This window comes from Populus alba, chromosome 10, assembly GCF_005239225.2.
Source record: "Populus alba chromosome 10, ASM523922v2, whole genome shotgun sequence".
NCBI lineage: Eukaryota > Viridiplantae > Streptophyta > Magnoliopsida > Malpighiales > Salicaceae > Populus > Populus alba.
In genome coordinates, this window is record NC_133293.1 from 5,860,842 (window position 1) to 5,882,466 (window position 21,625).

A 21,625-nucleotide genomic window follows, 5' to 3' on the forward strand; every position below is an offset into this window, starting at 1 on the left:
AAGTTTAATTTTGAATGATTTAATTCTAATTAAAAGCCAAATTACTTTTAATTTCTTAGTTAATGGTGAAATTAGAAGAACATAAACCTCAATAACAAAGGCATCAAATATGGGTGGCATACCAAAAGTTTTGGAAAAGATATGTTTTGGTCCTCGCACTTTAAAATAACGCAAATTATACAATTTTAATACCTTAATATTTTTTCAATTTAATTTTGGTTTAAAAGTTTAATTTTTTTATCTTTTTAGTTCCCGATTGAGAGAAGAGAGAGGTCGTCGAATTCTAGTGTTAGAGAAAGAAAGATATCATTTGCACCAATTTAGGCCATCAAAACTGTTGATATTTGTATCAAATAATTTCATTTTATGAGTGGAGTTCATATTAGGTGTTTTTTATCTTTAAAATTCAGGGAAAAAAAAAGATCTGAACTCTGAGTTAATTTTTAGTTTCAAGTTGATTTTGGTTTTTTGGATGTTTTGTTTTTTGATTTTTTTAGGCCACAAATAGATTTATTATTGTTTCTAAGGTGTTGTCTAAGTATTATGGGTCAAAAATGGGTTGAAAAAACAGGTTTTGGAGTAAAACAAAACATGAAGACCTAATTTTTTGGGCGCCGTGGTGGCCAAAATCTTGGCAAAACCAAATGACATGTTGTCTGATTTTTTCCCTATTCTAGATGCCAAAAAAATAATAAAGGCCCAGTCTTGTGGGCAAGCCCGCACCTGAGCCGTCACAAATGGGCTAGCACGGGATAACTTAATAGGCCCAACAACGTTTGTATTTTTTTTTAAAAAAATAAAATTAATGCTTCTTTTATACGCGTTTTTTTTTCAATTTTGTTTATTTATAATTAGATTAATACTCATTCTCTCTTTTATTTTGCTTAAAGAACCTCTTTTAATTGACAATTATTTTATTGTTATGCATTTAATTTTTTCAAGAGGTTTTTTTATTCATCTATAATTTTTTATCTTTTATATAGATGAACTTTATTTCTTAAAAAAAAAAATTATTTTCAGACAATATTTCTAATATGTGCAACGTTGCATGATATTTTTTTCTCATTTATTTTATTTAATCAATTTAATGTGTACGTCTATTTTATTATTGTTTGATTGAAAAAAAATATTTTAATAAACAAATTTAGTAAACACAATGGGGTAAATGTCTTGTCTTGCAAGATTAAATATCTTAATTTATATTTTATATCTTGATTTTTTTAATTTTATTTTTGAGTTATCGTTTATGATTTTTTTCTATTAACACATAATTTTGAGTATATATATGCATAAAAATTTTTATTTTCTCTTAGAATTTTTTTAACAATAAAAATATGTTGAAAAAGTCCGTGTATAAATTTTTTGTTGAAAGAAAATATATTTAGCATGGGGCGAAGTGTTGGTCACGTATCTAGTAAATAACTAGACAAGTAAGCATAAACGTTTAGTTTATGAACTAGATTTGTAGCCAACATTTCGTCATGGGTAGGATAAATTTTTCTTAATGTTAAAAAGGAATGCTAAGTAAAAAAATTTTGAGATACGAGTTATTGGTTCAATTGATAATTTAAACAATATAATTAAAAATATACAAAAATAATAAATAAATAGATTAAAAAAATGATAGCGAAAAAAGGTTAAAAAAACTTGATCTAAGTCAACCCAGATTATTACACAACTTAATGATAAAGGGAAAATTAAAAAAAAACCATAAACAAAAACAAAAAAAATAGTTAAACCAGGTTATCACACAAACTTTGTAACCATGGATATAAGATTAAGATAATATTATAGAAAAAGTGCAGAAAAAAAAATGGTGAATGCTAATTTCTAGTAAATCAAATGAGAACATGATAACTACATAAAAAAAAAAAAAAAAGATGAAGCTCAATCTCTAGCAAAGAAAATGTTGAAAAATGAAAATTAAGGAAAGAATATAATTTAAAAAGGTAAAAAAAATTCGATCCAAGCCCACCCGGATCAAGATGCAAAATCTTTTATCCAATCACAATATCAAGGCATACTTGTTTAAAAGCAATTTGAATGACATCATGAAGCTCAATTGTCGAACAACGTAATGTTGAAGGACAAAAATAAAATAAAATTAAAAAAAACAATGGAAAAAAATATAAGTTAACCCGGGTTAGCCCGTAAACCTTGCAGTCATGGAAATCATGAAAATCCTTGAACCGGGTTCAATAAAGAAATTTAATTTTCAATCAATTTAATTTTGAAGGATGAAATAGTGAAAAAAAAATCAATTTAGAAAACTTACTAAAGAAAAAAAAAAGATAGCAATAAAAAGAATGAGGATTAAATTTTATACGAAAAAAACCCATAGATGATGAAATTGTGAAAAAATAATCAGGATAACCAAGTAGAAAGAATATGAAAAAAAAAAACATGAAGACCAATTTCCAATAAATTGAATGTTAATGGATGAAACTGAAACAATTCATTCTTAAAAAAAAGAACCCAAAAAAAGTCAATCCGTGTTAACTTTTGAAATCAATGACCCTAGTCTTAAACTCAAGATTAACCCTACAACAATGAAAAAAATCTTAGTTAACCCGGGTTTATTCACAAACCCAGTGATCTTGGGCACATGATTGAGATATTCCTATAGAAAGGAAAGGGAAAAAAAGAAGATAAGAGGACCAATTTTACATAAATTAAATGTTATGGATAAAATTAAAATAAATCAATTTATAAAAAGACAAAAAAAGTGAACTCACGTTAACCTTTGAAACCAAACACAAAAAAAGAAGAAGTCAAACCACGTTAACCTTTGAAACAAGTGACTTTAGTTATGAACCTAAGACTAATCTCATAGAAGACAAACCGTAAAAAGTAATAAAACAAGTTTCTTTAAAAAAAGGTAAAAAAAAAAAAAACATAGCTTTTAAAAAGAAAAAAAAACTCAAGTCATCTCGGACAAACCTCTTAAACCCAGTATAATTTTTAACAACCCGTGAAATCCTTGAACCAGATTTAATCAAGAAGCTTAATTCCTAACTAATTTAATTTTTAAAAATGAAATCATGAAATACAAATCAATTTAAAAACTTGCCAAAGAAAGAAAAAAGACAATAATAAAAAGAATGAGGATCAATTGAAAGAGAAAAACATGGAGAATGAAATTATATATAAAAAAATACAAACAAAAAATTATCCCTAACAAAATAAATAGCAATCAAGAGAACAATGATCAAATTTTAAAAGGGAAAAAAATGAAAAGGGTGAAATTAAAAAATAATTTTAATTTATAGCTTATTAAAAATAAAAAGGAATAGTAATAAAAAAATTGAGACCAAATGTAAAAGATTAAAAAATAAAGGGAGTGAAATTAAAAAATATTTATATTTTCATGGCTTATTCAAAATAAATAGTACTTGAAAGGACAAGAATCAATATGAAAGAGAAATAAATTGTAGAGACTGATATGGTTTTTTTAAAAGGCCTGACACGAAATCCGAGAACAATGAGTGAGAAAAAGAAAAAAAAAAATTGCCACCAACACCAAACTAGATGTGCATTAGACCTTTCAAATGTCAGTGGCCTGATGGCCCATCAGGCGCCACTCGAAAAGAAACAAAAGTTGTCTATATGTTGGTGCCTACCACACACACAAATATATTTCAAATTATATTTAATAAATGTAATATCCCGTAGGCACCTTTGAAGTTTTTAATAAAACCAATATAAAAATGAAAAAAAAAAAAAAACATTGGGTGATAGTTTGTGGGTTTTGTCTTTAAAGGTATCAAAATAATTATATTATTAAAAAAAAACTAAAAATACTAAAATGTCTATGAGTAGAAGGCATTAGATTATTTTATTGTGGTGTTAAATTAGTAATTTTATTGTATGAAAAAAAATTTATCAATCTAACCTCAATAATTTATAGAAAGTAATCATGTCATGGTAAAAAAAGACTGTATATCTCCTATGTCTAGTTCAAAGGTATTTTTTGTTCAAGAACAATTTTATAATTATGTTATTACAAATGAATAGTAATATGAGTCTTAGTAAACAATAACCTTCCTAGAATAATTTTTTTTAATTTAATATGCAAATTTAGTACACTTGCAGACAATACTAAAATACTAGCATATATACTATACAAATATTAAATCATATATAAGAAACTATAACTATTTTTTTTATCATGCATACTAAAGCATATATTAAAACTATACTTAAATTAAAAGTATATAAAACACTTACTAAGCTCTTAAAGTTTAATCAAGCTGAAATTTTATTGTTGTTGTCAATAATCAATTATCTGTTTTTAAAGTTTCATTGCTTTTCATTTGGTATAAAATGACTAATTTCAATAAGTCTTTCGGGATTCTAATAACATCATAGTATTTGGGTGTATTCCTAAACAATGCACAACAATCATAAATGAATATAAACTCAAATATCTCTCCATATTAATTAGCTATAAACTCTAGATTAGAAAGAAATCAAGAAGAAAACCAGAGTTTAAAATAAAGAAGTAGAACTATAAATTCAAGTGAAAAATAGATAAAAAACCAACCACATAACTTTTATCTTTGACACTTTTTATAGAAGATTTTGAAGTCAAAACTGATATAGAATTAATTCTAATAAAACCATAATTAAAATTAAATGTTCCGGCTTTAAATAAGATGTTTTTGAGTTGAAGAAAATGTTCAAGTTTTAAAGAAATTGTAATGGAAAAAATTGATTAGGTTCTTATATTCATTAGCTGGACAAATTAAAGGAGGGAGATAAATAATTTTTCATGGACCAGATTCAAACTTAAATTTAAATTGCCAAAAAATAATCTTTTATAATTCAAAAATATATTTTATAATAAACTAAAACTCAAGCCCAGGCACAAGGGTTGAAGCACAAAGCCAACTTTATTGAGCTCTTATTCTCACTAAAAAAAACATGGTGCATTTTGGCTTAATTTTAACTTCATGATGTATTTGGTTTAATTTTAATTGTTTTACATTCCAATTAAACAAAAAACCAGGATAATTTGTTTTTTTTTATATGTGAGGTAGAGCATTTTTAGGCTTGAAGATTTCTTTGAAAACATTGATATTAATGGTATTTTGAGATTATTTTTTTAATTATTTATAATTTATTTTAAATGTTGAATGTTAAAAATATATATATTAAAAATTAAATTTCAACAAAATTTTAACTTATATGAATCCCTTTTTTAATTTAATATTAAATATATTTATTAACCATATTTAAATAATCTATAAAAATTTTTGGACTTAGATGGTGTTTGGCAATGCTTATGCGGTTGCGGTTGGTTAAAAAGCAGTAAAACACCCGTTTGGTTAATCACAAATCACAGTTTAATTTGACGTGGGTCCCATTAAAAATCACGTTTCAATTGAAAAAAGTGAAAAGCAGAATGAATTTGCTTTTCATGCGTCTGTACTCTCTCTCATCACCGACAATTTACATTTGCTTTTGCAATTACTTCCCAACTTCTCTCTGTCGTCCCTCATCAATTTGCTTGTCCCTCATCAATTTGCAAACCATTTTCCAACGGTTACAAACCCACATCACAGATCAATGTTCTGACGAGCTAAAAACCTCCAAAACTTTCCCCAAACTTCGGTTCCTTACCTTCAGTTCCTTACCTCTCTCTCACCACCAAACTTTCCCCTGTAAACAACCTCCAAAACGGTTGCAGATCTGACGAGCTAAACCAAAATTTCCTTCCCCAAACTATTTCTCCTCTCTCTTCTCCTGCTAACCCCGTTTCTATTTTGCCCCAAAACCAACGCCAGAACACTTCTTCCCCTCTGTCCATCAAACACAAAACGTCACTCGATTGTCCCTCCATTGTTACAATTGCAGAAAAAAAACCAAGAGATACCAGTTAATGTGCGTTCCCCTTGTCAATTTTTGTTTAACGTGTGTCTCAAAATCTAACGGGTTTCTATTGTTTTTGATTTTGCAGAACACAGCTGCTACACCGTTTTGGGTTTGCAAAAGACAGAGACTGAGGTAAGTTCCTCCCTCATCTCCATCTTCATTTTCAGTTTTTTTAGATGAAGTATTTCATGTTTGTGCTGCTGCATGCTTGATTCCAATTTTTTTTTTGTAAATCTTTATAAACGGCACAGTAATGGCTTTCTGAAAAACTCAGCCCTAAACCGCCGTTCACCTTCTCCAAAAACCCCCTCTAATCTTCCCCTCTTCTGATTTTTGCATTGCTTTAACAATTCCTTGAATTTTTTTTTTTGAATCTGGAGAGGCAAATGATGAATCTTTTGAATTGTTGAATGCTCAGACTCTTATTTGGGTTTGGGTTCTTATGATTAGATTCTTGAATAGGAAGATCTGATGCTCTCGGCTTTTGAATTGTTGAATGCTCTGCCTCTTATTTGGGTTTCGGTTCTTATGATTTGCTTTCATGGGTTTTTTTTATTATTGTGCTGGCAGCCAATGATGACAATACTATTTTCCCTTGAAAGCATGTCTATGGATCTGCCTAACTGTTGAAATGCATGAAGTAGGACGGTTTGAGGCTTGAATGGTTTTAGTTTTTTTTTTTGTTTTTCAAGATTTTTTTTTCTATAGCATGATGAGAAAACATAAAAAATAACAGTGTTATTTTGTTTTTCAAGATTTTGCTTTCAGCTGTTTTTTGTATTTCCTATGCTGCTATAGGTTTGTTTTTTTTTTAATTTGTTTGTTGGATGGATGATCGTTGCATTGTAGATGAAAACAGCTGCATTCATGGGTTTAGTGCGTGCATGATGCATATATAAAGATAGGTGTAGATGTAATGGATTTTGTGATTCTGGTCTTTTATAAACTGAGATGAGAATGGCTAAGTTCCTGCAGTATCTGGTCTTCGTACTGTCGGGAGTTAGCAATGCTTTGCTTGTTTACTAGAGCTCTAACTGATGTCTATGAAATCTCAAAGAATAAAATTCAGTAAATGATAACAGCTATTAGTTTCCAGTTCAGTAAATGATAACAGCTATTAGTTTCCAGTTCTGTTACTAGTCTAAAGGAACTGCAAAGTGTTTTTGCTGGAATTACTTGATGCTCACAGTTTCTTGTTTGGTATTTGCAGCTTCAATTTATCCGGCATGTCTCAGGCAACTACAGTTTGAAAAAGAAGCGTTCATTGAAAAAGATTGTTGGGTCAGAATCATCAAAAATGTAAGGATCTGCGCCTGACCATATCTTTGATTTCCTTAGATATTATCATTGTGTCAAGTATTTTGTTTCAGTTTACTTACTAGCTCTCAGTCACAGATAAACATGCTTGCTTGCCAACATAGACAAGTTTGTCATTTCTTAAGCCATGTTGAACTAGTTGGTCTCTCCATTTTACCTTTGCAATTTTGCATAAACAAACACATGTTTTTGTCTTCGAAGGCTAAAAAATGGCTCTGAAGTCTACTGTTTTGTGCATGATGAGAAACATAAAAAATAACAGTTATCCATGGCTAATGCATTAGTGCTGATTATTGTTGAATCTGAAACTGTAGAGTTCTTTACAAGCTTTTTTTATAATTTGTTGTAATCCCATGAGTGGTCTGATTAACTGGGAAAAAAAGTAATTCTATGTGTGTTTGCTTGATTCCTTTACGTTAGCCAGCAGATGAGTTTTTATCATACTTTCTTTTTCGCAAAACTTCCCATGTAATGCTGAACTTTAGATTTACAGATCTCAATTGTTTTGAATTTAGCAAAATTTAATTGCATCTATATACTGCTTGTCTGTTGTTCTTTGTTTATGTACTTTAGCAAATATATTCTGTTCTATTTTTTTTTCCCTCTGTTTTTGTCAAAATAACAGCATGATGGCAATGAAGTGTTGCTTGATAATTCAAATTTTTTATCATGGCTTAAACTGAGTTTTCTGAGCAGTTAAAAATTAATGGGTTGCAATTAACATTTCATTACAAATGAACGTGAACATTCCCATTCAAATACATGTATGTGCTGAACATTTACTGTTATATTATTGTTATAGTCCACGGTTTATGTATGTGCCACTATTTATTTGATATCATTTATTGATTTCAAATTTTTTTTAAATGTGTTAAAAGATATCATGGAAGGTCTTGAATCTTTTGATAAGGCTGCTTGGACAAAAGACATGTTGCATATATTTTGTGATATATGCATTAAGGCAATTGATATGGGAATGAGACCTAATACTCATTTCGATAAAAACGGGGTGGAAATTTCTTATAACATCATTCAAAGAACAAACTGGGCATTCATTCACTAAAACACAATTGAAAAACAAATGGGATGGATGCAAAAAGGATTGGAGGATATGGAATAAGCTGGTTTCAGAAACCGGTGTTGGCTGGAATAGTGAAATAGGCACAATTGCAGCTAGCGATGAGTGGTGGAAATAAAAAATTCAGGTACATTCCTTGTCATCCTAACAATTTCTTTTATTATTGTCAAATTCCATCCCTAAAATTTTACTAGTATTGATCCTTCATTACTTGATTTAATTTATACGCAGGAAATTAGAGGAGCCAAAAAATTCAGACATGTCGGTATTGAGCCATCTTTGAAGAATAAATTTGACCGAATGTATTCCAACATTGTCGCAACTGGAGCGTTTGCATGGGCTCCTTCATCAGGTGTACCTGTCGGCAGTGGTGTTGATCCTGGTACAAGCAATGCCGACATTGTTGATGATGGTTTGGAAGAGGGCAGCGGTGATTCAGAGGAAGATGTCAATCCAGATTTCCAGACTGACATGGCTCGAATGGTTGGAGAGATAAATATGTCAACCAGCAGCAATACAAAAAGCAGCGACAAAAGAAAAGGACGAGATCATGCCGATGTGCGATGTAGAAAGAAGAAAACATCTGGAATTGGTGTTCAGCTGATGACAAGGTGCAATCATCTTCTTGAGAGTATGTCGACTAAGAGTGATTCGACGTCGATTAATTTGGATCGCGAAGGCTGTAGCATCCCCGAGGTGATAGCTGAGCTGCACTCAATTCCTGGAGTTTCAATTGAAGACGACTTCCACGACTTCGCTACGGAGTTTCTCATTTCAAGAAGGAAAAGAGAAATGTGGGCCAGTATGGGCGATAAGCAACAGAAGTTGAGATGGTTGCAGCGAATGTATGCACGAACTAAACGTGCTTAACTGACATGGTATGATTTAAGTAGCTTAAATGTTAATCAATTAAAGTATGTTCAAGTGCTTACGATATTTATACATGTTTATTTTTTTGTTGCAGAGTTATGGGATGACGGTTTTTAAAAGAGTAGTTTCCATTTGCCGAAGTTTGTTCGAGGCATTGTATTATTCCACATTTGATTTTAAGGCATATGAGCATATGCGTTTGCAGTAATTTATGTACTTTTATATTTATTAAACTGCTTTGCGGGAGTAAACAAACTTGTATGAGAAATTGGTGGTTGTAATGTTGTATTTTATTTACGAATTACAATGTTCAATGGTTAATGTTAAATGGTTGACCCTTTAATGGAATTGGTTGTTAATTTACATGAAATGGTTGTTCAAAATTACCTTAACTGTTTTGTTAACTGTATATTTTTATTTGCTGCCGTGAGGTCTGCTAGGAATAATACTACATGCTGCTGTGTTTCTTTCCTTAGCTGTAATTTTTTCAATTGGTTAGCTACTGTGAGATTGACATGCTGCTGGTCATTCCATCCTTGGCTGTATTTTTTTTTCCATTAGGTACCTAGCTAGATGCTCATGTATGTCATGTGTGGATTAGGAATACATCTAACTCTGGAAACATTAGGCATGCATGTAGAAACCAGGAGATAAGCTTTGTATGAGATGGAGAGAGGGTCGAGATAAGAAGATGACATTTGCTGCATTGTTTATCCAGGTGAATATAGAAGGAGCAGAACTGTTTTAATTATTTTTGCATGATGTCTGGTTTTCATCTTTTAAATTTTGGCAAGATCCTTCTCCAAGTGTCTTGTATATAATCCCTGATTTGTGCAAGTGCTGAATTTTTAACTTGGTGTTAAATATTACCAATCAAGGGCCTCCTGTTTCATACAAGTTTAGTGAAAATGATGATGTGCTTGCTTATTTAGTAAGCAATTGCATTTAAGATTCAATTGGGAAGTCACTGATAAAATCTTAAATGTTTGTTGGTTAAAATATTTTCTTAACATGTAGGTTTGAACTCATATGGCTGGGAAACAACACAGATGGAATGGCCTTGATTACTTATTTTTGAAGTGCGACTTTTGATCTAGATATTTCTATTCGAGCACCTTTTTGTTGTGCTTTACATACATTATCATCTTCTGTTGCAGCTGTTTACTTAACCTTGGCATATTCTACAACTAAGAGTTTGATTGGTCAAATGAAAAGTTGCTTACATTGATTAATCACCATTCAGAACAAGTTTTGTGTAATTAGAATCATTGGATGCATGCTGTTTTTTTGTCACAGCCTGAAATTCAATTGGTTTCATCTGTATGTCAAAACTCCAAAACATCATTTACCCAAATTGATTTTTCAAGCTATGTGGTGAAATCACAGTACTGTAACGATATCATGCCTCAATTGAAGTTTGTTATGACTAGCTCCAGTGCAAGTTGAAATTCAACTCTCTGTTTTTGTTGCCTTAACTATTCTGTGTTTTCGTACTGATGCTTTGCTTTGATGTTGTTTCTTACTTTTCTTTGTTGCTGGTCATCCTACTGCTTCAGAAACTTGGAACTCTGTTTTTATTGGAAATGACATGCTGCTGTGTTTCTTTCATTTACTAGAATTTAGCTACTTGTGAGGTCTGAAAAAGCAAGCTCTTTTGCAGTCACTGTTTGTGTTTTTTCATTGTTGCCATGAGGTGATGGGACAAATGTTGATGCTGTTTCTTACTTTTCTTTGTTGCTGGTCATCCTACTGCTTCAGAAACTTGGAACACTGTTTTTATTGGAAATGACATGCTGCTGTGTTTCTTTCATTTACTGGAATTTAGCTACTTGTGAGGTCTGAAAAAGCAACCTCTTTTGCAGTTACTGTTTGTGTTTTTTTCATTGTTGCTGTGAGGTGATGGGACAAATGTTGATGTTGTTTCATACTTTTCTTGGTTGCTGGTCGTCCTACTGCTTCAGAAACGTGGAATTCAGTTTTTATTGGAAATGAATGACAGGATGGTGTACATATATGAGATGTGAACTCTGTTTTTGGCAGGATGGTGTACATATATGAGCTGTGAACTTTGTTTTTTGCAGGATGGTGTACATATATGAGCTGTAAAAGTAACATTATATGCTACTTTTACAGCACATGCATACATGTGAATGAATGTACTTATGTTGAAAGATGAAAAATTGTAAAATAGACGTAAAGAGCATTGAAATTTTCTATATAAAGAGGAATGTTTGCATTATATATTTCAATGAAATAGCTTTCTTCATAACAAGCTTCAAAAAAACCTCTCAATTGCACCAAATACAAGCAAGTAGAATACTTCTTTTTTGTTGGCTTTACAGGTATGGAAAAAAACTTATGTTGAACTAACTTTTTGATAGTTTTTTTTATTGAATGATATTTAATTATTTAATTTTTTTTTTATTAACAACATATAATTTTTTTTCTTTTTTACATGTAAAATGAAGTTATGGCTGATCCACGATTTAATGACATATTGAATGAAGATTTCGATTGTAATTATGATACTATAATGAACCGCATTGTAGATCAAATTAATTATCCTTGTGAAGGTAGTGGTGCCTCAGTTGATGGTGCTGGAGATGACAGTAATGGAAACGATTCCGACGATAGTAGTGGCAGTGGCAGTGACAGTGATGGTGACGATGCATTTATTATAAGGAGGCATCTTGATAGGAAAAAATTAATTATTTGCGTAGCTGGAGCTATAAATTATTATTATAATAATTATATGTTTAAAGAACCATGTATGGTTTCATATAACACAGGGATGCGTTGGTTGACGGATGTTTTAAAAGGGCATTGGAAACGAAGTGTTAACATGTTCAAGATGGACGCAACCACTTTTTTGAGTTTGTGCACCGACTTGGAAACGTGCTATGACTTAAAACCGTCAAGAAGAATGAGCGTTATTGAAAAGGTAGCAATGTTTCTATTTACAATAGCAGTTGGGGCGTCAAATAGACAAGTGCAGGAAAGATTCCAACATTCAGGTGAAACTGTTAGTCGATGTTTTAAAGAAGTGCTTAAATCATTACGTTTGTTTGCTGTGGAAATCATAAAACCAGTAGATCCACAATTTACGAGCACACCAAGAGAAACTGCTATGAATCCAAGATTTATGCCACATTTCAAGGTAAGATTAATTTTTTTTATATATATAATTAAGTAGTTTAATTAAGTTGTTCAGAGGAGTATGAAATATATTATAAAAAGTTTATATAAGTACTATAAATGTTTTTGTGGCATGTAGAATTGTGTCGGTGCAATTGATGGAACACATGTTCGTGCCTGCGTACCAGCTGCAAATCAAATTCCATTTATTGGAAGAAAAGGTGTACCAACACAAAATGTAATGGCCGCTTGTAGTTTCGACATGCAATTCATGTTCGTGTGGGCAGGATGGGAAGGCAGTGCACACGATACTCGTATTTTTTTGGAGGCTATTGACAATAGCAATATCAACTTTCCAAAACCTCCAGAAGGTTGTGATTTTGACTAAATTGAAGATTGGGTAATTGAAGGAATATAATTATTTTTTTAAGTTTTGTTTAAAATTACAATGTTATTTTTTTCAGGAAAATACTATTTGGTTGATGCTGGATATCCAAACGAGTATGGATATTTGGGTCCCTACAAAGGCGAGAGGTATCACTTCCAAGAATTTAGACGTCGTGGACAACTAAGTGGTCGGAAAGAAGTGTTTAATCGTGCACACTCGTCACTACGTAACGTGATCGAATGTTCTTTTGGGGTATGGAAACAGAGGTGGAAAATTTTACAAAACATGCCTGCTTATCCATACAAAACACAAGTTGAGATTGTAGTTGCATCAATGGCACTACATAATTATATTAGAAGGAGATCGCAAGATGATGCAGCTTTTTCGGAGTATGATCGCAACCCCAATTTGATTCCAGATGACTTTTTGCCTGATACTGTTCAGGCTTCGGCCGTTCAAGGCTCACAGAGGCCTTCACGTATGGATTTTGTACGCGATGGAATTGCAAATAGTTTGATGGAACAATAAAAGAGTACATTAATGTATAACGATTTTTCATTTTGTTATGTAATCATAATTACAAAACACCTATGTTTTGGAATTATATATATGTGTCTATATATATGTCCTTTTAATTAATTCCAATCAAAATCCTTTTAATTAATTCCAATCAAATATTTAATTCCAATCAAATATAAAACACAAACCATAATAAAATTAATTTTTTTTTTTGAACCACAGTTTTTACCAAACACAAAATTGCTTTTTTTCCACCACAATTGTTGAACCACAGTTTTGTAACCAAACACCAAAAACTGCTTTTTTTAAAACCACAACTTCAACCACAGTTTTAACCAAACACCAATTTTTTTTAAAATCAACCTCATAAAAAGTACTTTTTAAGAAACTACTTTTTATAAACCGCAACCACAAAAGCTACCACAATACCAAACACACCCTAATCTCCAACAGAGACAGCAAAAATGTAAAGCCAAAGCTTCACCGCGACAGGATGGGAGTCAAAACGTGCTAGCTTTTCTGTAAACATGCATCATTCGAACCCCTCACTGTCTTATTTGCAGCAGCTTGACGCTACAGACAAGAGGGGCATCACATTAATGCTCTCTCCCCACTCATCTTTAGACAGCACTGGCCTAGGTGATGTTAGCATACGCAGCTAGAGAGTTTTTGAAATTTATATTTTTTTTATTCAATTATATAATAATAAAAATAAATATTTGTAGGAAAGATAATGAATAAAATTATGGAGGAAAATATTTTTTTTATCAATTTTTTTTTAATTCATGTAATTTTTTTTTTGTTTTGACAGCAAATCAACATAGTTCATTGAATAAAAGATTCATAGTGATAAGAAAATATTTGCAAAAACTATATTAGTTTAAAATAAAAAGAAAAAAATATATATTATATTAAATAATATATTTTTAATATATTATTCTTATATTTTTTCAAAAATCTTTTTTTATTATTTATACATCTCTCTTTTATGTTGACAAAAAACATGTTTTTTTTTTGTATGAGTGGTGTTATTTCTTAAATAAAAACTTATTTTAATCAAGAAAACAAGTTTCAATTAAAAATAAAAAATCATGAATCAATCGTTTTACACATCGATATGAAAAAAATATAAGAATAATATATTTTTATTTTGAAAAAATTATATTAAAATAAAAAATAAAAATAAATAAATATTTTATTCTCATTCAATACTAAAAAGAAAATTATTTTAAATTATTTTATGTATTTGGCTAATGCATAATTATTTATAAAGAAATGAGAAACATTATCATAGAAAATGTTCAATCTTTTTTTAAAAAAAAAAAAACATAATTGGACAATCAATTAAATATTATTTTAATAAATGGATTGAAAGAGATTTATTGTCCAAAAGTAAAAGAAAAAAAAAAAAAAAAGGGTATCTAAGAAAAAGGTCATGCTCCTCTGTCGTTAAAAGGCTAGGTCCACATGCCTAAATTGTTTTCAGTGAGGGAATGTCATACATCCATTTTCATTTTTCTATATAGCAATGTTATCTTTTGGTTCATATTTTGAAAAAAAAGTTAGGGTTTAAGTGTTTAGTGCCTTTAAAGCAAGGTTTGATTTTAAAAAGATTTCAAGATAATATTTTTTTAAAAAAAAAAAATTAAGATGATGATATATTTGATTTACTTAGGTTTTTTAGTTTAGCGTGTAAAACCCATCATCTAAACCATGGACTGTACTAGATTTAATAATTTTTTTTTTAAATATTTTTATTTAATGATATGATAATAAAAAAAAACCTTGTAAATTGAACATTTACCAAGTTTTGAGACTTTTTGTTTGAAACTAATTTAACCTTATAAAAAGTAAACTAAAACAAATTATAATGAGTATATCAAAATCAATTAAAACGTTGAAAGATTAAATAAAAAAAACCATTAAAACAATTAATAAAAACATAATATCAAAGGATAGAGTTAGACAAAAAAAAAAAAAAAAAAAGAAAGAAAAAGGGCCAGGAGTACGAGCTTGGGTGACCTAATATGTCAAGGCCTTTAAAAAAAACCCGGTGGGTGGGTTTGCTAGAAGTCGTGCTTAGGTTTTTCTTTTAATAATTATTCTCATGAGGGATGACGCGTCATCAATTTCATATTTTTAGATAGGTGATAAATTGCTTGTTGGAAATTTAAGGGGAAGATTTGCCTTAATAATTTTTTTTTCAACTCATTTTCACTTAAAAAACCATAAAAATCTATATAAATAATCCAATAACCAATCACTCCAAAAAAAAAAACAACAACAACTGAATTTTAAAAATAAAAACCAAATCCCCCTCCTAAATTTATATTTTGGAGAGAGAACCACAATCAATAAACTCATATGTTTTTTCGGTTGTTGTTTTTGGAGAGAGAACCACATTTAACATATGTTTATATTTTAAAATTCAAAATCAAATTCAATAACCGATTTGTTTTTTCCTGCCATGTTTAGAGAAAGAACCACGTTCAATACTCATTTTAATAAGTGAAACCCATCAACACAAATATCTTTATTTGTAGTGGTTGAATTGTGGCTAACCAGCAATCTTGTAATTTCCCAACAAGTTTTTCTATTCAATCTCAAACTCGTGAACTACAAAGTAAAAAAAAAAACTTTTAAACAATAATAAAAGTTTAAAAAACTTAAAGGATGACCATGTATTTTTTTTGTGTTTCAAATCTTGCTCCTTTCAGTTTTAAATGTAGTCTTTCTACAAACAATTTAGAACCTTAACTTCATAGAATTAGGGCAAAAGAAGATCAAATAAAAAAAGATAAAAAAATCCAAGGATAAAATTTAGGAAAAATAAAGGGCCGAAAATGTAAAAACAGGGGAATTGCTTCACTGTTAATAAATAATAGGAGAAAAAGTCGATTTTTTTTTAATGCATCGTACAAACATGATCTGACCTATAATGTTAGACAAATACAGACTCCTAGTCTGAATCTCAATGTTTAAGGATTTAAATTAATGGACCGTTAAATCTTTAAAAATTTCAGAGGTACTTTTTTTTTTTTTTTTATAATAAAATCCAAATTGTAACATAGTGGGTAAATACTATTACCGCGGGGACGGAACTTTAGCCGCCAGAATTTGGTGCGTATCGAAGTGGCCGAACAACGTACGCGTCGACTCAGAGAGCATGTGACAAAAGACAGGCGAAACGGAAGGTGCAACGATTGGTTCCAATAGAAAATTGAAAAGAAATGACGTTTTGAAAGCAGCAAAAGCAAGTACGGAACACGTGCTCCGAATTAATTAATAACCAGTTTATTTTTTTTATTTTAAAAATGATTTTTTTTAATTTAAATATAAATTTTTAATATTTTTATATCGTTTTGATGTAATAATATTAAAAATAATTTTTTTTAAAATAAAAAAAATATTATTTTAATATATTTTTAAATAAAAAATATTTTAAAAAATAATTCTTACCATATTTTTAAATACCCTTTAAATATCTCACTGATTTATTACACAGACTATATAAGTATTTTCAAGTTTATTTATGCATCAATTAAAATAATATTTTAAAAGATAATATTAAAAAAATAATAATTTTTATACGTGTTTGATGTGTTAAATAAAATAAATTATTTGAATACTAATTATAAAATTTAAATTTAAAAATAATAAAAAATAGATTTTCTTAATGGGATTCATTAATTCAATGGTACAACTCTTGAGTTAAGGATTGTTAAGTAAGAAATGGCAAAAACCAACAGCACTATTAAACAAAAAGAGAAGAAAAATGAAGGAAGTGTCTGCGAAATACAGTGTAAATAGTGTTTTTTTTTTAATTTTTAATATAAAATTAATATATTTTTTATTATTTTTAAATCATTTTAATACGTTAATAAAAAATAAATTTTATTTTAAAAAAATATTATTTTAATATATTTTTAAATAAAAAATATTTTAAAAAAACAACTATAATTATACTCCAAACACCATCAACCCCCCAAGGACTGAAAGCAAAAGGCATATCCACCAGCACATGCCACCAAGAAAGGTTGAGGAGGGTAAAGAGAAGGCAATGAATGGGTAGGCGTTGAAGTGAGAAGATTGGGTTCATAGATGATGAGGTGGGGTCCATGTTCTCTAATCTTCCATAATCTCTCTCACCATCATATGCTTATCTACTTGGGAATCCACGTATAGTTTTTTTTTTTTTTAAATGTTTTTTTTAATATATTAAAATAATATTTTTTAAAAAATTCACAAAGTATATAAAAGTATTTTTTTAAAATAAAAAAATTAATTTAAAATTTAAAAAAATTTAAAAGTTTTTTCAAATATAATTTAACAAAGATGACAACTTAAACAAGAAAAATCTTTCTCAGCGAATATGCCAAGTTGACGGTAGAGAAGCACTTTGCTCCTCCACCGTCCCTTTTTTTAGGTACTGTTTCCGATTTAAGTAAAAAAATCACCTCATAAATTTCCATTAAGGCGAAGGCATTACCCAATGATTATTATACCTCTCAACATCAAAAGAACCATAAACTAATAGTATATTACACATCTTGGACCAAATAATTACCAAAAGCATCTTTGAATTTGCGGTAGAGATTGTTTTTATTCATAACTATTCTAAAATAATTTTTTTTTTAATATTTCTTACGTTACACATCAAGCTAATATAAATATTAAAAAATCTTAGAGAAAAAAATTTAACTGGTCAAGTATTGAGTTTATTTTTTAATAATCAAGAGTTTGAGTCCTTTCAGGACCACTAAAAAATTTACATGATTTTTAATTTTTGAATATACATAAATTGATTCGAACACTCACATGAATTAAAAAAAATAAAAAATAATCAAAAATAATAATTTAAAGTAAAAAAATACAATTCCATCACAGAACACAAACACCACCCAAACCATAAAAACCATAAGATGATGTTAAGGAGGACCATCCACCAAAAAGTCTCACATGATTTAAATCCTGACCAAACAACAAACCAATGACTGGAACCAGATTGATGGAAACATTAGAATAAATCCACATGTAAAGCTAAATCCATTGGGCGGTCGCAAGATTTTTAAGGTGGGATATTACTAGGTGTTCGGTCTTGTTGATATCGGAGTAACATATTGATATATAATGACACGGCTACATGCCCTAGGACGCGTTTTGCTGTAATGTCGACGTGTCATCTTTTGATTGGCAGTAAATCATGATATTTCATCATTTACGTATTAATTAAAATTAAATATTTGAATGCTCTTAAAGATATCGAATATATTTTTTTATATACTGGTTTCAAAATTTAAACAGGGGGAATTGAATGGCAATGCGCCAATGCTCATAGCTGGATTCATTAATGCAGTGGTGAAATATTAACAATAACATTTGTTTTTATAGTCGAATCATATCATGTTTATAAAAAGTTTTTGAAATTTTTTATTTTAAATTAATTTTATTTTAGACATTTTTGAATCGTTTTATAAATTAATATTAAAAATAAAATTTTTATATATTTTTAAATAAAAAATATTTTAAAAAAACTTGATTATTATAACTAAATTTAGAGATTCTTTCATTAATTTTGAATGCATTAGAAAACATGGTATAAATTAAATTTTTAAAAGGTTTTTTTTTTTGTTTAAAATATAAATTTTTTTATGTTTTATAGATTATTTAGATATACTGATATTAAAAATAAATTTTTAAAAATAAAATAAATTTAATTTTAATATATTTTTAAATAAAAAACATTTAAAAAAACCACAATCCCAGCTTATAATCATCAACAACGTCATTAAATTTATTGACCTAAGACATACTGAGAGGTCTAGAAGACGCGTACTTCCTGCTAATCACCGATCATATATAAGTGTCAGAAACATCTAAGCAAGACTCATCATGATCATTCTTTGATCTAAATTTTTTTGCCATTTGATAGAAGCACAACACTCGACCATCAACACCAACGGAAGCAGAGCACCATAGCTTTTCTTTTATTTTTGTGAATAAAAAAAGTCCACGCTTAGCAAGGACAGATTTCTTAAATACAGAAGAACCCCACGATTGCTTGCTTGCTCTGGAAACAACAACCACTCCTCCCTCACCCTCCTGCTGCCTTCCCTCAAATTTTCCATTACAGGCCCTTTTTCATTTCCTCTCTCATCTCTCTTTTTTCTCCCCTGGCTCTTGCATGGACTATTGTTGCTATATTCCTGTCTCTGATTAGAAGAAGAAGTCAAACATGATGTCTCGCAGTTGCTCACAGTGCGGAAACAACGGCCACAACTCGCGTACATGCGGGGAGAGTCCGTGTTGTGGAGATCAGAACGTTACTCCTACTGGTATCATGCTGTTTGGTGTGAGAGTCACTGAAGGAGCTGCTTCTTTTAGAAAGAGTGCCAGCATGATCAATCTCTCCCAGTATGAACAGCCTCATGAGGAACCCATCACCGATGTCGCCGCCGGTTATGAATCCGACGACGTCGTTCACGCCTCTGGCAGAAGCCGCGAGCGCAAGAGAGGTGCGTGCTTGCATATGTACTTATTAATCATGCTGCTAGATGTCATCCTGGATTGATCTTCATGCATATATAATTATGTAAAGAAAAAACCATCTTTTTGGTTCTGGAATTTGATTAGAAAAAAACATCTGTGATAACTGGGTTTGATGTGTGCTGATTAATAGGGGTTCCATGGACTGAGGAAGAGCACAAGCTTTTCTTGCTGGGGTTGCAGAAAGTAGGGAAAGGGGATTGGAGAGGAATTTCAAGAAACTTTGTCAAGACTCGCACCCCTACGCAGGTGGCTAGTCATGCTCAAAAGTACTTTCTCCGCAGAAATAACCAGAATCGCCGACGACGAAGATCTAGTCTCTTTGATATAACTGAGACAGTAAGCATAACCTAAAATCCAATTAAATTAAATTAAATTAAATCACAAGCTAGAATTTCCAATTTTAATTTATAGCTGGTTCTTTGTTTATTAACTTTGTACAAAAACCTTCTTCAAATCTATAGCCTTTTTTTTTTTTTTTTTTTATTATTATTAGAATGGACTTTTTCTGCAACAATTTAAAAGAGAGAATAAAAAGACTTTGCTTTTATCATTTGGAATTGCAGTTCATGATCAGTGGCGGTTCATCAATGGAAGAAGATCAAGTCCATCAAGGAACTCCAGCTCTAGCATTGCCTCAGCTACAGCCACGTTTGAACAATAACAGGCCTGAAGGCCTCCCCATGTCAACTTTTCCTGTGATTAGTCCTGTAACATCACCTCTCAGTGGTGACAACCCAATGGAGAAGCTGACGTTAGGACAGACAAACGTGGATAAAATGTCACCCAAGCTCATTCGTCCAACACCAATTATTCCAATCCCTCCATCTTCAAAATTGGCTGATATTAACTTGAACCAGAAAGGCCCTAAAGATCAATTAACAGCTCTATCGCTCAAGCTATCTACTCCATCGTCCGAGGAGCAGTCAACTCCTGCATCGACACATTCGTCAGTATTTCAGGCCATTTCGAGTAGTGATAGCATCATCAGTGTTGCTTGAAGAATTTGCCTAATCTATATGATATTATATTAATGGGGGTACCTGTAAAGGTTGGAAAATATTGGATTTATTATAAGAGAGAAAGTTAATTAGGGTTATATTGGACTGCTACTACTTGGTGATTCTTGTTTGTACATGTTAGAGAGAGATTTGAAGAAAAAAGATGGGTTGTCGTTTTCAAGTTGTGGGGAGATTTGTGGACTCTTGTTTATTTTGTATGCTTCCTTTTGTGGTGAAATGATAGGGCACCCAGTACTCTTTGCCAGCTCTTGAGCTGTCTCTCTTGGAAAAAATATATGTGAAGATGAATATTCCATGGCCATTTTATCTTTGATGCTTTGATTTTGAGCCTCTCTGCTGATGCGATGTTTTACAGTATAGTTACTGAAAGAAAACTATAGCACCAATTCCCTCTAATGGCAGCAATTAGAATATACATAGCTAGCCAGAGCTGCTAACCATGTTATAGACACAGTTCTGTGGGCATCGTTCATCCAGAGCAGCCCTCTCCTACCATGGGGTCTTTTACTCGTGCAAGCACAACAATACATCAACGACCATCTAAATACAAAAAGTATATACTAAGTGATTATTTGGGAAAATACTTTTTATTTAGATATTCATTATTATTTTTTTAAAAAAAATCTATTCTCAACATCAACATAACAAGATAATCCAAAAACATAAAAAATAATAATTTAAAACTAAAAATATTTAATTTTTTTTAAAAGTATGATTGGACTACAAAAATATATACTAAGTGGTTGTTTGGGAAAATATTTTTATTTTAAAATTCATTATTATTATTTTTTTAAAATCTATTCTCGACATCAATATATCAAGATAATCCAAAACATAAAAAATAATAATTTAAAAACTAAAAATATTGAAATTTTT

The 21,625-nt window shown here is 30.3% G+C and overlaps 1 protein-coding gene, 2 non-coding genes and 1 pseudogene across 3 annotated transcripts; all 4 read left to right on the top strand.

Annotated features, from left to right (window-relative positions):
* Positions 1 to 6,267: 6,267 nt before the first annotated feature.
* LOC118045471 (small nucleolar RNA snoR64a) lies at positions 6,268 to 6,349 on the top strand (annotated as a pseudogene).
* A 94-nt stretch (positions 6,350 to 6,443) lies between these two features.
* LOC118045472 (small nucleolar RNA snoR20a) lies at positions 6,444 to 6,531 on the top strand. Its single transcript, XR_004686987.1, has one exon. It is a non-coding gene; the product is annotated as a small nucleolar RNA snoR20a (small nucleolar RNA).
* An 888-nt stretch (positions 6,532 to 7,419) lies between these two features.
* On the top strand, positions 7,420 to 7,504 carry LOC118045470 (small nucleolar RNA R38). The gene has a single exon (XR_004686986.1). It is a non-coding gene; the product is annotated as a small nucleolar RNA R38 (small nucleolar RNA).
* Positions 7,505 to 19,050: 11,546 nt separating this feature from the next.
* Positions 19,051 to 21,050, top strand: LOC118045463 (transcription factor MYB1R1). Its single transcript, XM_035054112.2, has 3 exons — positions 19,051 to 19,696; positions 19,861 to 20,066; positions 20,294 to 21,050. Exons 1-3 carry the CDS (start codon positions 19,417 to 19,419, stop codon positions 20,726 to 20,728), a joined length of 921 nt encoding a protein of 306 aa, XP_034910003.1. The 5' UTR covers positions 19,051 to 19,416; the 3' UTR covers positions 20,729 to 21,050.
* The last annotated feature ends 575 nt before the right edge of the window (positions 21,051 to 21,625 follow it).

Excerpts from the sequence above, each read along its gene's own strand:
- LOC118045463 (XM_035054112.2), top strand. The coding sequence starts at position 19,417 with ATGATGTCTCGCAGTTGCTCACAGTGCGGAAACAACGGCCACAACTCG. Across the intron at positions 19,697-19,860 it reads AAGCCGCGAGCGCAAGAGAG|GGGTTCCATGGACTGAGGAA; the intron begins GTGCGTGCTTGC and ends GCTGATTAATAG. Across the intron at positions 20,067-20,293 it reads TCTTTGATATAACTGAGACA|TTCATGATCAGTGGCGGTTC; the intron begins GTAAGCATAACC and ends TTGGAATTGCAG.